The sequence below is a fragment of the Propithecus coquereli genome, unplaced genomic scaffold (genome assembly GCF_000956105.1).
Source record: "Propithecus coquereli isolate 6110/MARCELLA unplaced genomic scaffold, Pcoq_1.0 Scaffold39, whole genome shotgun sequence".
In the NCBI taxonomy this organism is placed as follows: Eukaryota; Metazoa; Chordata; class Mammalia; order Primates; family Indriidae; genus Propithecus; species Propithecus coquereli.
Window position 1 is genome coordinate 2,233,828 of NW_012149618.1, and position 23,385 is coordinate 2,257,212.

General features: G+C 37.1%; 1 protein-coding gene across 2 annotated transcripts in view; it reads left to right on the forward strand.

Annotated features, from left to right (window-relative positions):
* The window catches only part of EPT1 (ethanolaminephosphotransferase 1), a 34,649-nt gene that overhangs the window by 3,585 nt on the left and 7,679 nt on the right, over window positions 1–23,385 (forward strand). For both annotated transcript variants that reach the window (XM_012652550.1, XM_012652551.1), the window contains exons 2-6: window positions 11,550–11,618; window positions 12,083–12,191; window positions 14,222–14,296; window positions 17,640–17,902; window positions 18,806–18,914. In XM_012652550.1, coding sequence (XP_012508004.1) covers window positions 11,550–11,618; window positions 12,083–12,191; window positions 14,222–14,296; window positions 17,640–17,902; window positions 18,806–18,914 — 625 coding nt within the window. The remainder of the gene's footprint in view (window positions 1–11,549; window positions 11,619–12,082; window positions 12,192–14,221; window positions 14,297–17,639; window positions 17,903–18,805; window positions 18,915–23,385) is intronic.

Sequence of the window (23,385 nt, forward strand, 5' to 3'; positions counted from 1 at the left end):
GGATTACAGGCGTGAGCCACCGCCCCCGGCCAGCATAGTTTTAATTGATAGTGTAGCAGCTAGTTTCAAATTGTATCATTTTGCTTCAAAGAGGAAATGTTCTGTGAAATAACCTTGTTGGGTTTCAAGAATATAATTTCATGATGAATTTGTTTCTACTATTATGGCAGTTAATTAATTTGATTGTCAACAACAACCTGATTGCACGAATTGTGATAATTATGAATTTATTAGTATTACAATTAAGAGGTTATACAGAGACTGTTTGTATCTTGATGGCAATGCTGAAGTACTAGAATCTGGCCTCTAACCGTACTGGTTCACGCAGTCTGTTTATTTAATGAGCATTTATTGAGGTCTACTCAGTGTCAGGCATAGCCTTGGGGCTGCAGAATTAAGCTAAGCTGAAATTCCTGCCTTCAAAGAAACTCAGTTTGGTGGCATACAGACATATAAATAAAACAGTTACAAATAGTTAATAAGTGCAGTTAGGTAAATACTGGTGCTATGGGAGAGGAAAGGAGGCAGCTTCCAGGGAGTGGGGTTTAGAGTTGAGAAAGGCTTCAGAGGGTATGGAGGTAAAGGCAGAGCTCAGCTTAGAAAGATGAAGGCTGAGTAGGCCCCAATACAGATGCTTCTGCATTTATGATGCGGTTATGTTGTAGACAAATCCATCGTAAGTCAAAAATGCACTTAATACATAGCTTAGCTTACTCTACCTTAAATATGCCCAAGAACACTTACATTAATAAGCCTACAGTTGGGCAAAATCATCTGGCAACACAGTACACTGTAGAGAATTGGTTGTTTACCCTTGTGATGATGTGGCTAACTGGGAGTTGAGGTCACTGCTGCTGCCACCCAGCATCTCGAGAGAATATTGTACTAGTTTTTACTGAATGCATGTGGTTTTCACACCATTGTAAAGTCAAAAAATCTCAAGTGAAGCCATCATAAGTTGAAACAAGTCTGTATTACCAGGTTAAGAGGGGAGAAAAGGCATTACACAACAAGAGAGCAATGGAGTGCAAAGAGATGGAGGCCTGAGAGAGTATTTTCTGGGAACCACAAGAAGTTATATAAGGTATTAGGCTTAATGGTGGAGTGGCAGGAGTTGAGACTGGAGAGGGTAGTGGGGTCCTGTCAGAGGGTGATGATTTGTTAGAAAGGACTTCTGGGTCGACCCTCTAGATCACTGTGTGGTTCAAGGACCATTGGCGTCAGAATCACTTCAGGAAGGTATTTAACTAGCAAATTCCTAGGCCCTCTTTGGGAGATTCAGATTGAATAGACTGCTGTTATCTGCATGTTAAATAAATATCAAATATTTATATAAATAAATAGGCACATTGTAGTGTTGTAGGTTTTGGGGAGCCACTAAAGAATTTTAAACAGGATCAGATTTGAGTTTTAGGAAGCTCACCCTGGCAGCTTGTAGAAGAAGGATGGAGGCAGGAGTGATCTGGAGACCTGTTAGGATGCTCCTGCATAAAACTAAGTAAGAAATGTTGAAGACCTGAACTAAGGCAGTGGGGATAGAAAGAAAGGAGTAGCAATTCTAAAGATAGGGATCAAAACTGGCTAATCCACACACTGAATTTGGCCAGCAGATATATTTAATTTGGTCCGCACTTCCTTGGTTTCAAAGATTAGTATCTTCCCCGTGAAGATCCAGATTACTGGATCCTCTTGATAAACCAGAATATTGGACAACGCTGTCCTGAACTTCGTCTTGATAATAATCAGCTAAAGCTGAATAGTGTTTGACCTTGTTAAGTTAGGTAATTGTTCTCTAGTTTGAGGTTTTCCTACCAGTCCATATGTTCCATGCAGGTCTGCTTTGTTCAGTTTACCTGCCTGATCCCTGTGATCCTTGATTTAAGAGTTAAGATTGGCTGGGCATGGTGGCTCACACCTGTAATGCTAGCACTCTGGGAGGCTGAGGCAGGAGGATTGCTTGAGGTCAGGAGTTCGAGACCAGCCTGAGCAAGAGCAAGACCCCCGTCTCTACTAAAACTAGAAAAATTAGCTGGGCATCTTGGTGCCGTACCTGTAGTCCCAGCTACTCAGGAGGCTGAAGCAGGAGGATTGCTTCAGCCAAGGAGTTTGAGGTTGCAGTGAGCTGCAATGGTGCCACCGCACTCTATCTGGGGTGGGTGACAGAGTGAGACTCTGTCTCAAAAAAAAAACCCAAACCACCTAAGATTGACAGAACATCATAACTGACTAGCTGGAGGTGGTGTAGGGGGCTGCATAAAAGATGAGGATGAGTCTGGGATGACTCAGGTTCTGGTAGGATGACTAGGTGGATAGAGGTGGCAGGCACTGAGGCAGGGTTTTGTGAAGCATTATACTGTAATGCTTTTTTTTTTTTCCTTTTTTTTAAACAATCTTTTGCTCAGGGCTCTTCTGGTAGATGGGGCCCCTTGAAGGTGTGGTTTGTGGACTTGAAATTAGAACAAAGAAAACTTCTTGTAAAGAAATATCATTTGAAAATTTGTTATCCCCTATTGGCGGAAATTTCTGTAATGCTTTCAAAGATTAGAACACTTTTCCTTTTGAGCCACAATAGAAACAGCATGAGAAATTCTTGATCTTTTGATTTTCATTTATTATGACTACAAGCTGACTGCAATACAGTATGTTAATTATGGCATTATGAGGATATGTTACAGTTAATTGAAGCATAACTTATCTTGAGTTGTACCTCGGTCAACCTGACTAGATTTGGGGAACTGCCCTCTCTTCCCTGGAAGAGCATTAATAAGGCTTGAAAAATATTTTAGTGGTCTTAGTGATTTACAGATGTCTCGTAGAAAGAATTATTTCTGCAGTTGGCAGAGACAGAGGTGTCTTTCTGAAGGCGTGAGAGAAGGATGGGTGGGAAACTTCTGTGGAGTAAGAGGGAGAGACAGATTCAGTGCTTGGAAGATGGTTACATTTTTAGGTGCTATTTGGAGGAAACATCTTGAATTGGATCTTTTACTACCTTCTGAAATATCAGTTCACTGATAATGGCTTGTTTTTCTAACTACTGTAATGCTTTACTGTTAAGAACTTCTGGCCAGGCATGGTGGCTCATGCTCGTAATCCCACCACTTTTGGGAGGCCTAGGAAGGAGGATTGCTTGAGGCCAGGAGTTTGAGACAGGCCTGGGCAACACAGCAAGACCCCATCTCTAAAAAAAAGAAAATAAACAATTAGTTGGGTGTTAGGGCACACCTGTAGTGCCAGCTACCCTGGGGCCTGAGACAGGAGGATTTCAAGTTCCTTCACTAAATTACCTCTCCTTTTATCTTATATTCTCATCTCTTGTTAGAGCTTACATGTTGAAGTCTAGTAAGCAAATCTGTTTGTTTGTCATCATGACTTGCTTGTATGTATCTCATTGCTCAAACTCTCCTTCAGTCATCTCTCACCAGCCTCTTTTCTCTGACTTGTTAGCAGATATAAATTACAATATTCACTGAAATGAGATCTCATTCCTCACTGAGTCATGTTCTCTGTGGGTGTGGTTCTTAAAGTCTTGTATTGATAAAAAGTACTTTAAGAAACTTTTTATTTCTGTCCCAGGGTTAATATAACCTCCTTTTGTGCATTTTATGGTTAGATTTGGAGTTTACCTATCTTAGTAGATTGTTGGTAGCATAATGCCTTGTATTTAGTAGGCATTTAGTGAGTTCTTGCTGAATTTTATTATACTTTGCCTCTTGCTTAAAATGCAGTATTTCATGTCACCATAAGGAGATAATAGGTGTTGACCACTAAACTGTTGGTGGTTTATCCTTCAGCTCAGAAGTTGAGGGAATTTCATTAATGTTTATTTTCACGAGAGCTGTAGTCATCAGAATTGCCTGGAGGGTTTGTTAGTCTGGATTCTGTAGATCTGGGTTGGGCCAAGAATTTGCATCCAGTTTGGTGACTCCACTTTGAGAACCACCACATCAAAGAAATAGCAATTGTTGAATAATTCTGAAAGTAATTATTGACCTAAAAGGAAGAAGCTGAAGCAAAATTAATATAAGTAGAGAATTTATTTGGCCAAGTTTGAGGATTGTAACCCCAAGCATATAGATAGAAGTTGTTCTGAATGTACACTCTGATCAGCAGCAGTTACAAGTGGATTCTTAACAGAAGAGGCAGTTCCTGAGTTGTTTACCAGGAATTACACTAAAATAACATAAGCTATGGACTATGTTTGCATGAAAATAATGGATGAGACAGTTAGTCCGGAACAAAATCACTTTAAACACTTGCCCCCAAGCATGGGTGTGGCGGATGGGGAGTTAGGTGGCTGGGGACATCACTGAAGTCCCTTACTAATCTGGCCTCTGGGCCTGATAAATATTGCATACCTCACAAGCTCAGACTGCTCTGAGCTATTTTTCTTTTCTCATAGTTAATAAAACTAAGAAACAAACATAAGAGAGTGAGAAGTTATATTACTGTAATGGTCATATGTTGGCACTCAAACATCAGGTAGTCTTGATTTTGAGCTTCAAGATATCTCTCTGGTGAGAGAAGATGATTATGTAGTGTTTTCAGAATTGTGTAGTAGTTTTCTATTGCTGATTAACAAATTAGCGCAGAGTTGGTGTTGTAAAACAGTACACATTTATTATCTCACAGTTTCTATGGGTCTAGAGTCTGGGCATTGATAGCTGGTTCCTCTGCTCAGGATCTCACCAGGCTGCAGTTAAGGTGTCAGCCAGACTGCATTCCTCTTCAGAGCTTGGGGTCCTCTTCCATAGAGAGTTCATGTCATTGCTGTTTGCTTCTGGAAGATCAGCAGGAGACTGTTCTCCAAACTGCTAAGATGGAGTCTTATGTAACAAAATATAGTTATGGAAGTAACATCTCACCACCTTTGCCACATTATGTGTCCTAGTCAAGGCAGTGACATCTATCACCTTTGCCATATTCTATTGGTTCTGCCCTCAAGGGAATGGAATGAACCATCAAGGCCGGAAAATGATTACACATGGTGTGACTCATTGGGGGTCATCTTAGGCTGTGTCTGCCACATACTGGAAGACAGAAAAATGTGTATTGGAAGATGCAGAAATACTGATTTCAGTACATTGGATCTAGGTAGCTCATGGTTGTACTTGAGCCCGGACATGGTAGTCCGGTTTAAAACAAAGTGATCAGTTTCATAGAAATGCTCAGAGATGGCTTGATTTTTATTGGACTCAGAAATGATTTACAGTTTAGACTTTCTTGTTTATTAGCTGTGTTAATATCTGAATTTTAGGGCCTCTTCTTTGTGAAATGGGAAGGGATAATCTACCTATTCCCTTATGTCTGATAAGGAACAGGTTTAATTATCCGTTGGAAACTATAAAACATGGCATTGTTAATAGAAGAGTAAGAGAACCTTCCCATTGTGAAGTTGAAAGTTGCTTTGGACTAGATCCTGGGGCAAAATAGATTTGGTGAAGGGACTGACACTTCCTCTCATCACTGACAGATTAGTTCTATACTACTACTTAAGTAAATATGCAAAGTAGTTGATACATTTATTTGTTTATATGTGCAGACATTCAAATATGTTCATCAAGCTGCTTTGTACCAGAAGCAGAAAGGATCAGGTTGGGTGGGAAGCTTTCTCCATACTGTCAACCCTTTCTTTATAACCCGGGGCTTAGTGAGTCCCGCATTTGTATGTGAACAGCATCTCTTTTGACTTCCTTGATATTTGGTGAATGAATAATGATTTTTAATAATTGGGATCTCTTGTTTTATGTTTTTTGTGTTTTGTTTTGTCTTTGTTTTTCAGACAGGGCCTTGGTATGTTGTCCTGGCCAGAGTGCAGTGGTGTCATTGTAGCTCACTGCAACCTCAAAACTCCTGGGCTCAAGTGATCCTTCTGCCTCAACCCCCTAAGTAGCTGGGACTATATATGTTAGCCAGATGGAACTAGCCCGGAGGAGTGGAATACCGTTGCTAAAGAACTCTGCTCCAGGAGTGGCAGAACACATGTTGTTCACATACGTGACCCAGAATGTTCACAGGTGTGAACCACAGTGGATTCTGGCCTTGTAAAGACTTACACCTACATGTGATTGAGTCATGAGACCTGTCAGCAAGGGACTGACCTCAGTACCACACCAGGATCATACTAGACATTGAGCTTTATTGTACAGGGGAGGGAAAAAAAAAATAGTTGACATTTCTTTTTTTCTCTCATGAGTTCTTAAGAGAGGTTGATAATGAGTGTTTATTTCATTATGTCTAGAAAGGTGATATGAGCGATAAATATAATTCATACAGTGAACCCATTTGTGAACTATCTTGCTTTTTACTCACAAAACAGCCATAGATGATTTTGAACTCAAGAATTTTGAAAACAATTAAAAAATCAGAAATGTCATTTTGAGTTTGCTTTCATCTGAAATGATTTCACAGTATGCAGTTTATGAACTATTATTTGTACTCAAGCCACATTTTATGGATTTCCACAGTTAACTAAATATGTTTTTATAAATATTAAGTTTATATTTCAGATAGATAAGCACAGGCCTTGTATTAAAAATCATTTGATAGTAAGAGTCCTGTTCTCCTTATATTGATTAGAAGTCAAAGCAGGGGAAATCTGCTTATTATAGATAATAGAGCATTACTTGGGACAGTAGTCTCAGTGTGATTAATAAGTTGTCCAAAGCTCAGTATTTAGTGCAGGTGTGTCAGTCCAGTTTTCTTACCAGTGCACAGAAGGGATTTAAATACAGTACCTGTATAAAGGAAATATTTTTAAGTCTAAGGAGGTGGTTTCATGGCTTTCCTTATATTAGAGCCAAGTTCCTTCCTAAATTAAGGTTGGGGGGAGACTCACATTTCTAATATCTGTCTCAAAAATAGGCACTTCACGGCATATTTTGTGAGTATTTTAGAAGTCATTGTACCGCTTCTAGTCTAAACACAGTATCTCTTGCCTGAGGAACTTTTAACAGTTTTCAACTGGTCTCTCCATTTGTACTTTTGTCCCCCTCTGGTCCATTTTCTATACTTTAATCAGACTGATCATTTAAAAATGTAAAGTCAGAATGATCCTTTAAAAATATTAAATATATAGTGTGTGTGTGTATATATGTGTGTGTGTGTAAAATACATACACATTGTGCTTAGAATAAAATCCAACTCACTGTGGTCATGCTGGGTGGTATCTGATCACCTTTCCAGTCTTATTTCGTATCACTCTTCCTTACTGAGCTGTAGCTACATTGGCCTTCCTTCAGTATTTCAACTATTTCTAGCTTTATGGTCTTTGTACATTTTGTTGTTCTCCCTGCCTGAAAGGTATTTCTTGGCATGTGACCCCCTACCCCCAACACACAAATGCAGTCACACATATAGTCATTGTTTTTTCTTTTTCTTTTTAAGTATAAATTATATATAAATAATACTTTAAAATCTTACGTATATAATTTAATGAATTTTTCATATGTATATTCCCATGCAACTATCACTCAGATCATGATACAGAATTACTGGAATTACTTCTAGCACCTCAGAAGGTCCGTCCCCATTTGGTCCGTCTCACCAAACTACTATTATGACTTCTTTTGCCATAAATTAATTGTCTATTTTTGAACTTCATATAAGTGGAATCTGTAAAAGCATGATCTCTTTAACGCCTGGCTTTTTTCACTCACTGTTATGTCTCGTACATACATTTTTTACCTAACCATCTTCTCATCTTCTAGGACTCAGCTTAAATGTGTCCTCTTTAGAGAAGCAGTCTTTGACCACTCTGGCTGGATACACTCCCCGCCCCACTTGTCCTCTTCCTTTTGTCCGGGCTGGCAGGGGGTGGTCACACATGCAGGGATGTGTTAGATTAGATATTCTAATCTGAGCACTCTTAGGGTTCTGAGGGTTTTGCCTTGGAAAGATTCTCTCAGACTCAGGCTGTGGTCCTGAAGCCATTCCCAGGGCACAATTTAGCCTGGGTTTGTAGATTGTAGAGCCAGGCAAGTCACGGTAGGTCTTAACTGGATCACCTTCCTGATTCTCGTTTCCTGCTATATGCCAAAACATCATTCCAATGGAAAATAAAAATGTTAATACGTTTGACAAGCATTAACAAATAAAATCTAGTTTAACACCTTTAAAAGTTTGTATTTTGTTGATTTTTTTCATGCATGTGTAGGATTTAAATCATTCTTCCTCTTGATGATGCACAAGACAGTTTAGAGTTTGTTTATAACAAGTGATATGTGACCTTGGAAAATATCAGGTTTGTAAGTCTAGAGCACAGAGTGTTGTTTAGGTTTATTGTTTGTTGCCTTTTGTAATCTCATATTATCCTTTTCTTGCTATACTTGAGCTCATCAGCTGATATTGAATGTTAACAAACTGAAATCCGATTAGGTAACTGTCCTTGTATTTAGTTCTATATTCTTTTCATACTTTTTTTTTTTCTTTTTATACTTCTACTGGTCTCCTAAAGTGGAGATTTAGCATTAAAGCTTCAGAATTTAAACAGAGGAGCTTTTCAAATAAAAATACCATTCGTTAAGGACCTTCTTTTACATCTGAATTAAAATTATGGAAAGCTGCTGAATGTGACTCAGTTCAGCAAACATTTGAATTAAGAACATTGTACAGTTATGCTGTGCACCATATTATGTATTCGTGTGATACGTTAAACCATTTTCTCTTCTGATTTGCACTTCTTAGAACTTTTGTACTTTGTGATAGATGGTGGACTTGAAATGGGTGATTTTCCTGCTTATCTGACCTGCTAACTACATCACGTGGTTCTGGGTGTGGACTTTTGTGAAATAGAGGCGGCCAGGGCCCTCCTGCATTATCATTGGCAGCCTTTAGGGGTTCGTATTGGTTCCAGGTCTTCAGGTCTGAAGTCTTAAATTTGGGTGATCCTGTTAATTTAAAACTCCTTCATACTGCTGAGCTTCCAGTGTAGTGATACCTATTATGTGAAAAGGCTCTGTAGAGTACTCTCCAAGTGAAAGTTGAAAGTTTAGAAAGAATTGAAAGTGAAAATTTTGTAAGAACTATTAATAGTACAATTGTCCTCCCTTATCCTTGGGGGATATGTCTCAATAGCCACGATGGATGCCTGAAATCACGGATAGTACCAAACCCTCTATAGTAGGCTGTCTATCCATAGGTAGATTCCACATCCATGGATTCAACCAACCATGGGTTGAAAATTTTAAAACCTCCCACAATAAAAAATAATACAACAATTAAAAACACAAATAAACATAATGCAGTATAACAACTATTTACATAGTTTTTTTTTTTCTTTTTTAAAGAGACAGGATCTCGCTCTGTTGTCCAGGCTGGAGTGCAGTGGCATGATCATAGTTCACTGTAGCCTTGAACTCCTGGACTCAAGCCATCCTCCTGCCTCACCCTCCCAAGTAACTAGGACTGCAGGTGTGTGCCACCACACCGGGCTAATTTTTTTACTTTTTGTAGAGATGGGGTCTTGCCATGTTGCCCAGGCTGGTCTTGAACTCCTGGCCTCAAGCAATCCTCCTGCCCTGGTCTCCCAAAGTGCTGGGATTACAGATGTGAGCCACTGCACTGGGCTATATAGCATTTACATTGTATTAGGTATTATAAGTAATCTATTACTGGAGATGATTTAAAGTTTATGGGGATGAACAAAAAAAAGAAAAAAGTATATGGGAGGATGTTCATAGGTTATATGCAAATACTATGCCATTTTATATGGGGGACTTGCACATCTGTGGATTTTGATATCTGCAGAGGGTTCTGGAACCAATCCCCCATGGATACTGAGGGATGAACTGTATATACTGTTTTTCCCTCTACATATATACCTGTGATAAAGTTTAATTTATAAACTAGGCACACTAAGAAATTAACAATAAGTAATATTTAATAATAGAATAGAACAATTATAACTGTATACTGTAATAAAAGTTATGTGAACTTGGTCTCTCTCTCAAAATATTTTAATGTACTGTATTCACCTATTTTCTGACTGTGGATGACCGTGGGTAAAGTCAGACCTTGGATAAGGGGGGCTACTGTACTAATTTAAATAGGCTCTTGCAGAGAGTTGGGATGCAGCTTCATAGCTTCTGACTCTGGCCAGTGGAAGCAAACCACATTGTCTATCATCATTTTCTTACTACCACCTGTCTCGTATCTTTTGTCCGAGCTATCCCATTTTTGTCAGAATGGGTTGGAGGAATGGAAGAACCTTAGATGTGGAATCTGTTGACTAAACATTAGACTTACTGGTTGACTATTATTGCTGGCAGTATTTTAAACATTTTATTTACTTTTTTGTTCCATCACACTTTTAAGTCTCGAAACACTGAGAGTTATTTATTGCATATTCATAAAACATTCAGGAAGAAGTTTTGATCTTTATGATTTTTAAAAAATTAGATACTCAAATGATTACTACGTATTTTGTGTACATACTAAGCATAAACACAAAAGATAACCAAAATTTTTTCAAACATTTGACTAGTGTAACATCATTTAAATGTCTGATGGATGAATTAGGTAATATCACAGATAATGCTGTGAACTTCTTGGGAGTATGAATCGTCTGTTACCAGTTTTATATCCCTTCTTCCCAATTCCTAGTGGAGTGCTTCCTACATACTCCAGTGTGTGTCAGATGAATAAGTTATCAACATGACTCTGAAAGTTTTTACATATTTATGTATGTGTATCTGTTAAAATTTCCTCTGAATTCCTATTAAACAGCTCAGTAATTGGAGAATAAGCTGCATTACCACACAACCTTATTTGATCTTTGTATATTTATACAGTCCACTTTGCTGCTATAGAGGGATCTGTCATTCATTCCTTGGTACTCAAAACACATTTAATAATAATAGCTAATACTTATGTAGCACTTACTGTGGGCCAGGTACTGTTCTAAGGCTTCACATGTATTAACTTATGGAATCTTTATGAGTCCTTTGAGATAAGGGCTATCATCTTCATTTTACAGGTGAAGAAACTAAGGCAGATAGGTTAAGTAAAGTGCCCAAGGTCACACAGTAAGTGTATTAGTAATGGTACTGAGGGGAACAACACCTAGATTCCTGTAAGTTGAGAGGGATGAAGGAGGTTGACAAGATATGTGGTAAGTGTTTGAATGCACACAGTGTGCGTTTTACTGATTCTGTATAAAAGAACATGTAAGTAACATAAATTTCTGTACTGAAACACTGTAATGTAAAAGTTGATTGAGAGAGAAGAATGAGTCAGTGATCATCCTGGTAATTTGTACTCTGGATGAGTATGTGCTAATGGAATAACCCCTGTATGATTAATTCCATGATTTGGGGTTGTTCTTTAGACTTCCCCTGTGGCCCTTCCCTCACCCCATAAAAGTACTATCTGACCATGCTTGACAGTCTTTGCCCCATTTATATTGCTACTCTAGTTTTGTTACTTAGATAAGGACATCAAATAAGTAGATATATTCTCTAGGTTATTTTTGTAGTACTTTCATTTGAGAAGTATTGTTCTGTTTTCTAGCAGGCAAGCATTAACTCTGAATATTTTATTACATTTCTTAACAGTACAGTGCTGTAGATACGAATCCACTTTCTCTGTATATTATGCATCCATTTTGGAACACTATTGTAAAGGTAAGATAATTAATAGGCATGTACTTTTTGTTTTAGTTTTAAATATTTTAACCTATTTTATGGAGTGTTATAGATGCAGCTCTCAGTTTAATAAGATTTCTAGAGAAACTACCCTTCCCTTAGTCACAGATGGTTTGATTTACCTCATTGTTGAAATATACGTTTATACTGTGATTTATCATTTTTGTAAAATGCCTTTTAAAATTTTCTAAAGTAGATTTAATGTTATGATTATAGAAGTTTGCTGATTATAGAGCTATTTAAAATGTAGAGGACAGAAAGAAATAAGAAATGCTAATGGAGATTATGGTTTACATTTTAATGTATATAACTGCTGCATATAATGTTTGAGATTTATAGCTTTTATTGTAAAATTGTAAAATTTATTAAATTTGCATGTTGCGGTATATATTGGATAGATATTCTTCTGCTTTAATTATTTTATAATTATTTTGAAAAAATAGGTATTTCCTACCTGGCTGGCTCCCAATCTGATAACTTTTTCTGGCTTTCTGCTGGTTGTATTCAATTTTCTACTTATGGCATACTTTGATCCTGACTTTTATGCTTCAGGTAAGAATACTATTTTAATATAAAATTTAAAATGTCTGAGTAGAGAAAAATGAGATGTGGTTGGTTATTTTCTGGTTCTATTAACATGCTTGTATTTCTGAAAAGTTTTGGATGTTATGGTGATATGTAAGATGTCAGAGTTGTATATAAAAGCTAAGTTGTGTTTTTACAGTGTTATGTTTCCATTAAGCTCTAGCAATAATATACCAACTTGCCTATTGAATATACATATGCTGTCTAAAAAGCAATGAGGTTTGGCAAAGAATAATTGGATTTATGTGAAGATGGAGAATTAAGGTTGTGAAACTTTGCCTGAAAATGAATGCAAGCAGGGCCCAATATACCTATCAGTTCCAGGAAGATCCCTCCCCCTTCCCCTTTTTCAGTCATGGAAGAAAAATATCCTTTCTTCTAAAGGAAATGTGATCTTTCCCTCTGCTCAGCATCTCTACTTGCCTTTAATGACTCCCAGTTTACTCTGAAAATGGTTCTTAGGCCTTAAATATTTATTGACAAGTCCAGGCCCTTACTTGGGAAGAGAGGAAGGAGGTGCTTTTGGAGCCAGCGTTCAGCCTGTGTCCACCCTTTGCTCCAACATCTTCTCTCAGACCTATTCCTTTCTTCACTCAGTCCCACACCCAGCTTCTGCCACAGGCCATCGGAAAGAATCTGGAGTGTATTTGGGCGGAGGGGGGGATAGTGGGAGACAGGATTTATTTTTATGGCTTAGCCAGTTGATTGAGTTGAGAGGAATAGAAAGATGGAGATAGATGAGTGTTTTTTGCATTTTAAGAGAATTTGTTTTCCAATTATCATTATAAATGATATAAGTCAGAAGGAGTCTTAGTGTTACAATTCATCTTGTTGTGGGTTCAGCAGACCCTTGTGGACTGACCTGGAGAAACTAAGAACAACTGACATTGTTTTTGTAGGAAAATTTGGAGTTTCAAACACTTATGACTTTTGCTTTTGTAGAAATTTTTAGTATTGATAGAGTTTCATACACATGACTTTTGATATTATAGAAATTTTAAATATCGAAACTACACATATGCTGAACTTTATCAACTAAAACTTTTAGCCATAGCTTCTGTATATATAATATGGTCATTGGAGTCTTTGGTGCTAACTTTGAAGAATGAGAAGATCATAAAGTACCACATGAATGATAAGTAAGGTTAAATTTCATTAAGCATGATTTGGGTAATGTTTTCTTTTTCTATATATATATTTTATTCCTCATGACACCCTAAAAAATGTATCTTTGTAAATAGAAATATTTTCCCTGACTACTTTAAATAAGATTAATTTCTTAGTTATTAAGAGAACTAAAATATATAAATGTTATATATATATTTTCCCAAATCATAGAACTTGAAGGACCAGATAACCCATCTATTCCCAGTGTATTTGGGAAATACAAGACAGGAGAGGTTAACTGATGTATTTAAGGTCACACTGCTGGTTGATTACAGAGCCAGAACTAGAACCTAGACTTCCTGGTTATCAGTTGTTTTATCATAGGGGAAAAAGTGAGGTCCAGACATTTCACAATGATTCTGATGCCCAAATCATCCAGTTGAGGTAATCTGTCTATACCCAAATCAGACAGTCTTTGTTTAGCTAACTGGTAATGGTGAGAAAGCATAGAGTGACGGCTCAATACGTGTTTGTAGTATAATCAGAAACAAGGATTAAAAGCAATCATTTTTTAAATTCCAAAAATATATTATTTTTTATTCTAGGCACATAGGTAATTTTCAAGTAAAAATGAACCCTCAATCTTGAATTATGATAAAAGCTCAAAATAAATGCTTACTGTTTATGAGGGGCTGAGGTGTTACTTCTTTGGTTTTGCCAGAATTTCCTGATATATATTAATATTTACCTAGTTCTGCATTCAAAATATATTGTCCAGTTCTGTAACTTCTAATTAACAAATAGAAACATTTCTCATGCAGTATATGCTATGATAAGAACTATTGTATTTAGTTCAACTGTATTAAAATCTTACTTACTTTCCTTTGCAGCACCAGGTCACAAGCATGTACCTGATTGGGTTTGGATTGTAGTGGGCATCCTCAACTTTATAGCCTACACTCTAGGTAAGAAGTTGGTAAATACTCATTTTAGCCAGTGGCTGGTGAATTGGCAAGGAGAGCCACCCACTAAATTAACATTTTCTCCTATGCTTAATTCATTTTTAACTGGAGTTTATTAGTATCCTGTTCAAATTGATAAATATGTTTTTGAGTTTCTCTATGAAAAATATTGTCATTCGTTGCTAGGTATTCACAGAATAAGATAGGAGTTGGCAGACTACTACTTGTGGGCCAAATCTGCCCCATTGCCTATTTCGTAAGTAAAGTTTTATAGGAACACAGCTTATTCCTTTACATATTGTCTGTGGTTGCTTTCCTGCAGTGAAGACACAGTTGAGTAGTTGCAACAGAGAGCGCATGTCCCACAAAGCCTAAAATATTTCTCATCTGGCCCTTAACAAAAAATATTTGCCAGCCTTTGGAATAAGACATCTTTTTGCTTAAGTTTGGGAAGCAGTACAAATATTTGCAGATATTTACTTGCCCGCTTGTTTGTTGCCTATCTGTTCTAACTAAAATGTTAAGTTCCATGAGAGTGGGTATTGTTTTGTTCACTGCTCTATCCCCAGTATGTAGAACATTGCCTAACTCATAGTAGGCACTCAGTAAAGAGTTTTTAAATGCAGGTAAAATAGCAGATCCTAACTTCAAGTCACTTAGCTCTCTATAGATAAAAATGACTTGTTCTCATAAAACCAGTATAACCTGCTACATATTAAATGCTGGCATGGTGGGTGACCAAAACCGTAAGAGTTTGGAGAAGGAAGACATCGGTGAAGTCTAGAATGGGGGGAAGCTTAGTTAAAAGTTACATATTTAGGTGGAGAGTTTTGTGCATTTTTGTTAAAGATGAGCAGGTTTTTAATTGCTGCTAAAGGATTTTGTGTGAAAAACTGCTGAGAGGAATAGAGATTTTCGATGTATTAATACCATCTACCTGTTGTTTCAGGTCCACAGTTTTCTGGCAAAAATCTTGACTTAACATGAACTACTTGTTGCAAAACCTGTCTTGAACTAACATGAGGCAGTTTATAATCTTTATTCTACTTAGTGAGACTATTCATGGGTTTTGCTGTAGAAATATTAATGTGTTTAATCACAGGATGCTGCCCTAAGTCCTACTGGGGGGGGAGGTCTCTTGTAATATATGGTATATGCCCCGAATTACCTTTTTAAGAAAAAAAAATCTGCAATGTGTCTTGACCTCATACTTGTGGAGCTGGAAGGGGTTCAGTGAGAAAATGTATAAAACCTAATTAATAGGTAGTTCGTGAATCCAATATTATAACAACTGCATAAGAGTTGCATTGAAAATAGGAAATTATAAACCCAATGAATAACAAGAAGGCTTTTGGAAAATATTTTAGCTACTTAAGGGCAAAAATTTCCCAACCCTGTATAAACAGAGATCTGTAGTATTTGGGCAGGAGTTTGGGTTTCATACATTCATATATTCCTTCAGCAATATTTATAAAGGTCCTCTGCCACAGACCAAGCTAGGCACTGGGAATAATTCTATGGTGAGCACAGTAAACTCAGTAATTATAGGAATTTTAATTCCTTAAATCTGAATCTTTATAAGTAGCCTAATTCTGATGCACTTAGCAAAACTATTTCTTTTGCTGGGGAGTCAGGCGTGGGGGGGATTTTATAATTCAGTGGGACAGGCTCTCTTTCACAGGCTTCTTTGTTTCTGCCCCTAAATGAAGGCATTCCATTGTGCTTTAGCCTTAACTCTCTTCTCCTCATTCGCCTGGTAATCCTGATTCTCACTTAACATTCCTTCTTGAGATGATTCCCATGTTTATATCCAGCCTTCTTCTATCTTCTGAGTTGCTAGTAAGTACCACTGGATTGAGTTGCTTGACATTACCATGTGGATATCCTGCCAGCACTTCAATTTCAGTATCTAAAATTGTCCTCTGCATCTTTTCCATCAGGCTTGCTGCTGCTCCTAACTTCCTTCTTTCTGTTAACACTACCACTCTCTTAGTTACCCAGACTAGAAACTTTAGAGATTGTCTTTTTCTCCTTAGGCCTTACGTCTTATCTTTTACTGCATTCTGTCATTTTCACCTCCTTGATGTCTCACCTGCCCCCAGCCTGTCATTCCGAAGCATTCCATCTCAGTTTAGGCCTACTGATTAGTGTCCCTCTCTCTAGCCTGTCAGTCACACTGACTCAGGCGACTCTTCCTAAGTATTGCTTTCCTTGTCGTTTCCCCACTCAGATATTTTTAGTGACTCCCCATACTCCTTAAAACTTTTAGACTGGCTCACACCTCCTTTCTAGCCTTTTTATATACTGCCCTCTTCACATGGTAGCTTCTAGTCAAGCTAAACTACTTGGCATTTTTTGAACATGCCTTGTGCTTTTCCATCTCAGTGTTTTTTGCTGATAGCACTCCCTCCTCCTGAAAGAGTATGCTCTTTTATCTCTTACCTACTGAAATCCAGCTCATTCTTTATGTTCCCTCTCACCTTTCATCTTGCCTGAAAAGACATTCTAGATTACCTTGGGCTGAAGAGAACCTTTCCCTTTCTGCACTCCTTTATGGTTTGTGACATACTGTACCTTTAATTATCATGTTTTGTCCCTTTCTCAATTGTAAACAGTCTGAGGGCACAAACTTAGTTTATTCCAAAATTCTTGCAATCTTTTTAGCACCAAGAATAGTGCATTGCACAAATATAAATTCTTATATTTGCTTGAGCACCTACTATGTACATTTTCTAAAAGCACTTAAAATTGTGGAGGAGACAGTAGACATGTAAAGAAGTGACTATAGGCTGAGTGCAATGGTTCCTGCCTGTAATCCCAACACTTTGGGAGGCTGAGACAGGAGGATTGCTTGGGGCCAGGAGTTAGAGACCAGTCTGGGCAACATAATAAGACCCTGTCTCTACCCAAAAAAAAAAGTTACTATAGTTTCAAACAGGATGAAATAGCTGTTATGACTGAAGTACTTTTGGATCCTAGAGCAAGAGGAAGTTAGATAAATTATAACGAATAGCTATCGAATATTCTCTGAAGGCTTCAGAATTTGTGGCTAGTAGGACAACCCAATTGTTTAGTAGATTTGGAGGTATTGAGTCCACCTAGAACGCTTCCTAAAATTGATACCATTCAGTGTGATATAACATATTTTGATTTTTAGATTAAACTTTAAGAAATGAAACATTTTATTTTTGAAATCTTTGAAGTATAGGAATTAAAGATGGCTGGTAGCTATACTTAACATTCCTGTGATATGCTGGTTTGTTTTGTTTTTTCTTCCAGTTTTATTAAAGAAGACATTTTCCATACTGATATTGAACTTTTCCTGTGGTATATGTTTTTGTTGCAGATGGTGTTGATGGAAAGCAAGCTCGTAGAACCAATTCCAGCACTCCCTTAGGGGAACTTTTTGACCATGGCCTGGATAGTTGGTCATGTGTCTACTTTGTTGTAACTGTGTATTCCATCTTTGGACGAGGATCAACTGGTGTCAGTGTTTTTGTTCTTTACCTATTGCTATGGGTAGTTTTGTTTTCTTTCATCCTTTCCCACTGGGAAAAGTATAACACAGGGATTCTTTTCCTGCCATGGGGATATGACATTAGCCAGGTGGTAAGTATGTGTTCTGTATTAAATTTTCAATATTGCCATAATATTTGGAAAGGTTTGACAAAACCTTCTTTACTGCCGTTCTACTTTTTTGATTAGAACTTATGTGTGCTTTAAAAATTTTTATTTTATTTTATTTTTACTTGTGGAACATTTCAAACATATAAAAAAGTAGAGAGACTCATATAATGAACCTTTATGTACCCATTACTTAGCTTTAGCAATTAGCAACATGGCCAGTTTAGTTTCATGGATATGTTTTAAAGGAACAATGTGATCAATATTTTACTTATATATCTCTAAATGATAACAGCTTCTTTTAAAAAAGTAATCACAATGCCATTATTATGCAAAAAATTTAACAATTTCTTAATGTTATTAAATATTCACTTGAACTGTTGGTTTTGTAAAGAAAGATGTGCACATTTAATTAAATTGTTGGCTTTTCATCTTCATTGCCAACTTTTCAGTGAGTAGAGAGATTTCTTTTCTCTTACTTTAATAGGCTTGCTATTAACTTTCCCTATCTTCAAATTGCAGCTTTTTGTGTTGCCATTTTGTCTTTTTGCATCTAAGCCTCCAGTAAAGAAACCAGAAGTTGGAGTGTGTTTGTTGAGGGAAGTGGTGGGGTGTGCGAATTGAATTATTGTATGACTTAACCAATTTATGAGGTGCCTTTAAAGTGCTCCATGCATGGTCTATAAGTTATTTTGTAGCATTGTTGGCTAAAAAAACATGTTTTTAAAGGTAAGAAGACTTGCCACATACCAAATTTAAGCATACTTCTTGCTTTGACTAAAACTGTTTGACTAGACTTAATGCTGCATAAAGCATTGTTGACTCCTGATCTTTCCAGCTGTTAATTGTTAATGCTTCTGTATGCTTTTGTCTGTGTTTTCCTTTCAGACTATTTCTTTTGTCTACATAGTGACTGCAGTTGTGGGAGTTGAGGCCTGGTATGAACCTTTCCTGTTTAATTTCTTATATAGAGACCTATTCACTACAATGATTATTGGTAAGAAGCTCCATGTTGAAGCCTGCCTGTTTTAACCATCACTTTGTTATCAAAAGTCAGTGTTTGACTATAGCAAGCAACAGCAACCCCCCAACCCCCACCAACCTGCAGAACAACCCTATAACCCTATAGGATTTCAACCTAATTTTATTTTTTTGTTCAGCACCAAGCTGATTTCTAATCAGAGGGAAACACCAGAATAGATCACAAAAGCCTGGTAAAGTAACTATTCATAGATTAATCTAGACTATATTGGAGGATCCACATTTAGGTGGACATTTGGTATAGATTTCGTATTTATCTCAAAGTTGGAGATTATTAGTATTTGTGAATACAATAGATGGAATATAGAGATGATTTCATAATATATCTACTCCAAAAATTAAACGTATATTCCCCTCAGATACTCTCTGAATGCTAGTTAAAGGTTTTGGTAGTGGTGATGTTTCCCTTTTGATTTTAGCCAAGGGGGATATCTGTAGGATAATTGACTGAGTGTAGGAGAGTGTTAGTGGTATGGAAGGAGGCAAAGAAGAGTCTAAGTGGTTATTTTGGGGCACCATGAGTGGCCCTGTGGACCTCTGTAGAAGTAAAAAGGCATACGTGTGGACTATGCTCTGGTCCCTTATCAAAAAATTACCATATTTCTTTCTATTGGTGAACCTTGGTAATGGAATGGGAATGAGATAAGGCTTAGAAGCTGTTCAGAGGAGTTGGGCCTTCAAAAGAGTTGGGCCTTTTTCTGTGGCTCTGGACTGCACGTATTTTAGGAGCTACCTTGTAATCTACCAAATGTTCATATTGTGGTACCTGTATAAACTGTTATTTCTTTATCTTGAAAAGGCTATTTTTCTGTTCCCACCATGTAGCAAATCTTTTGATTTGAGCAGCTTTTAAATGCAGGTTTTCTGCATTTAACATTTAAGTGTTAATTTTAAAGATAGGCTAGGATCCTCTGACATATGAGACATATTTTTGATTGTTGAGTAGGTACTTTAATAGGCACATATTTTTCTTAATAACTTATAAATTTATCTGAATTCTTCCTTCTGAAATAAAACAAAGGTCATGTTTCTATACATAAATCAACTTTCCTGGTACTAAATTTGAGCAGATACAAATGGGTAAAAGGATCTTAGAGCTTAAGCCATTTAGTTTCTGCTGATAAAATGTATGGTGCTGGGGTGATGGGGTTGGACTAGAGCCTCAGTGTGCCGTGAAGGATGATACAAGGTTGGTAGTAGGTGGAGTGGCTTCTGTCTGTCATTATGTAAGATTGTCATCTTTGGATACAACAGACAGGCTACCAAGCTGGAAAGCAGGATTCCCCTTCCTTTTTTCCCCTTTTAATTGTGTAAAAAAAAGTGGCCATCTATATTCTTCGTAATATTTCTACTACTTTTATATAATAAATCCCTATATACCATTACCCACTTCAACAGTTTTCAATATCATTGCCAATCTTGTTTGAAATACACCACTACTCTCTAACTCCTGGGTTATCGAATAATGTGTAGTCTATCAGACTTACCCACATATTTCCCATTTCTGCTACACTTCATTCCTTTCTGTGTATCTGATTTACTGTACAGTGTTCTTTCACAGAAGTCTGAAGGACTTCCTTTACGATTTTTTGTAGTGCAGACCTGGTATCAATACATTCTCAGTTTTTACTTATGTGAAAATATATTGATTTTGCCTTAATTTTTTCTTTCAGCATTTTCAACATATTGTTCTAATGTTCTCTGGCATCCACTGTTTCTGAATCAGCTCATATATCATTGTCACTCTCTATGTGATGGGTTATTTTTCTCTTGCTTTGAGACTCTCTCTTTATCTTTGGCTTTCAGAAGTTTGACTATGATATACCTAGGTGTGGTTTTCTTTGTATTTGTCCTTCTTGGTATTTATTGAGCTTGTTGAGTCTGTTGGATATGTAAGTTAATATTTTTGACTAAATGTGAGAAATTTTCAGCCAGTTTATCTCATATTTCTCTTATTATGAATAAACTTTTCTAGTGTTAAGAGCTATTTGTATTTCTTTTTCTGTGTATTTAACATATCTCAAGCTCATGTTTTTCTATAGAGTTGTTGGCCATTTTCTTTATTTTTAGAAGCTCTTTACATATCAGGTATAGTAATCCTTTATTTTGGTGTGGATTACAATTTTCTCCCTGTTGTACATCTTTTTAATTTTTCTGAAGGTACTTTTCATCTTGCTGGCTTAAACAAAGTTCCTATTTTAATAAGTAAGCTGGAAATGTGAGGAACCAGAATATGTTTTATGACCATGTTATCCTTGGATTGTATCTCATTCTACTTGATGCTTTTTAATGAATTCTACTCTGATTTTTCTATAACTGTTAAGTTTCCTATATTATGAAGTCTGGGCCTTCATTTAGGGCAATGCAAAAAGCAGGTCTGCATATGTATGGGTTCTATCACTGTTATATACTTGAACTATAGAGTTTAATAGATAAATATTTAAAAATTAAGTACTCTTTACAGAGAGTACATTAAGTACTATTTAGGGAAGAAAAAGAAGATGAGGCCGGGCTTGGTAGCTCATGCCTGTAATCCCAGCGCTTTGGGAGGCCAAGGTGGGAGGATTGCTTGAGGCCAGGAGTTCTAGACCAGCCTGGGTGACATAGAGACTCCGTCTCTACAAAAATAATTTTTAAAAAATTGGCCGGGCATGGTGTCATGTGCCTGTAGTCCTAGCTACTCGGGAGGCTGAGGTGGGAGGATCCCTTGAGCTCAGGAGTTTGAGGCTGCAGTAAGCTATGATCGTGCCACTGCACTGCAGCCTGGGTGACAGAGTGAAACCTTGTCTCAAGAAAGAAAGAAATAGAAGATGCAGTCTTTGTCTTTGGCAACCTATATAGATCCCAGGCTTTCTGCATGTTTACTGTACTTAAGATGAAGCTATTTCAAGATTTTTTAAACTAAAATTATATTTGGTAGCAAACCTTTTGGTAGTTTGTCTCAGTCTATTTCCAACACCTCAGAGCAACAAGTAATTCTGGGTTAATTAATTTGGCCTTGGTTCCCCTCCAGTGCTTCCCAGCTTGACATGGAATAAGCTGCCAAAAATTTCTGAGGACATTGAGGATGTCAACTTGTGTTCTTCCTTTCCCTCTAAAATCTTCTAATTTGTTCCAGTTCGGCTTAGAAGTAGCAGAGTAATTCATTTTTCAAGATAAGATACCTGTTGATTCCTGTTGGGTTCCAGTCTTTTTTTCTGTTTTTAGCCAAATGTCTTAGGAATTGTTTTGAAGGAATGTTTTCTACCTTTGATTCTTAAGGTCGTGGCTGCATTGACCTTCAAGCCAAGTAGAGTCACCAGGAGTCTGGAGTAAACAAACTAGAGCTAATATGTTTCATTACAATGAAATATCCAAATGAAGTATCCAGAAAGTTGCCAGATGTATCAGTTTGGAGTTTGAAAGAGAGAGGGATTAAGAATTTACATCTCTGTAGATGGTAAAATCAGAGAATTTTAAAGATACAAGCGACACTAGAAAATCGTTGAACTCATCCTCATTGTACAACTGGAATGCAAAGCTCGGAGAGATTGTTGGATTTGCCCCAGAGTACATAACTAGATATTAGAATTAAATGCTATAGGCTTGTAGTTGTGCTCTAAGAGATTTTCTGAGGGAGAATATAAACACAGTGGAACGCCCAATTAGGAATATGGAGGAGGTAGAATTGCCAATAAAGGACACAAAATGAAATAGTTAGATGGCTAGCAGTAACACTGGGAGAATGGGATCATAAAGGCGAAGAGAGGAAAGAATTACAATTAGTGGATAGTCAACTAAGTCATTTTACTTAAAAGTCAGGAATGAATAAGGATAGGTCATTAGGAAATCTTGGTAAATTTCAGGAGTACAATTTAGCAGAGTGGGAGGCAGAATGAATTAAAGAGTGCTAAGAAGTTGAAGGCAACAGAAAAGTTTGGCAAATGAGAGGGCATAGAGTAAGATAGTAGATAAGGTAGCAGAGTCAATGGTAGAGTTTCTTGGGAAGGCTATCCTTGTTTTCAGGTTTGAGGGGAAAGAACCAGTGTGCTTGTGGGGGTAGGGAAGGGAATTGAAAATGTTAGGGAGGTAGAAATAAGTATAAATGGGAAGCAACAGGATCCATTAATTATCCCCCCTTCTAGTAGCTCACAATTATTGTGCAATTTCTGTATATCACCTGCTATTCCAGGTGTCTTAACATGTCTTAACTCATTTAATTATCAAAACTCTGGGGTTGGTACTATTATTTCTATTTTATAAATGAGGAAACTGAGGTACTGAAAGGCTGACTTGTTTAAAGTCACATAACCCGTTGGTGGTACAACTGAAATTGAAGCCCACACTGGCTCCTTGAGTCTGTCCTCTGAATCACCAAGTTGTACTGCTACTTTTCCAGCTGTAAATGTTGTTTAGAAATGTATTAAATTTTATTATAGAAGTAAATT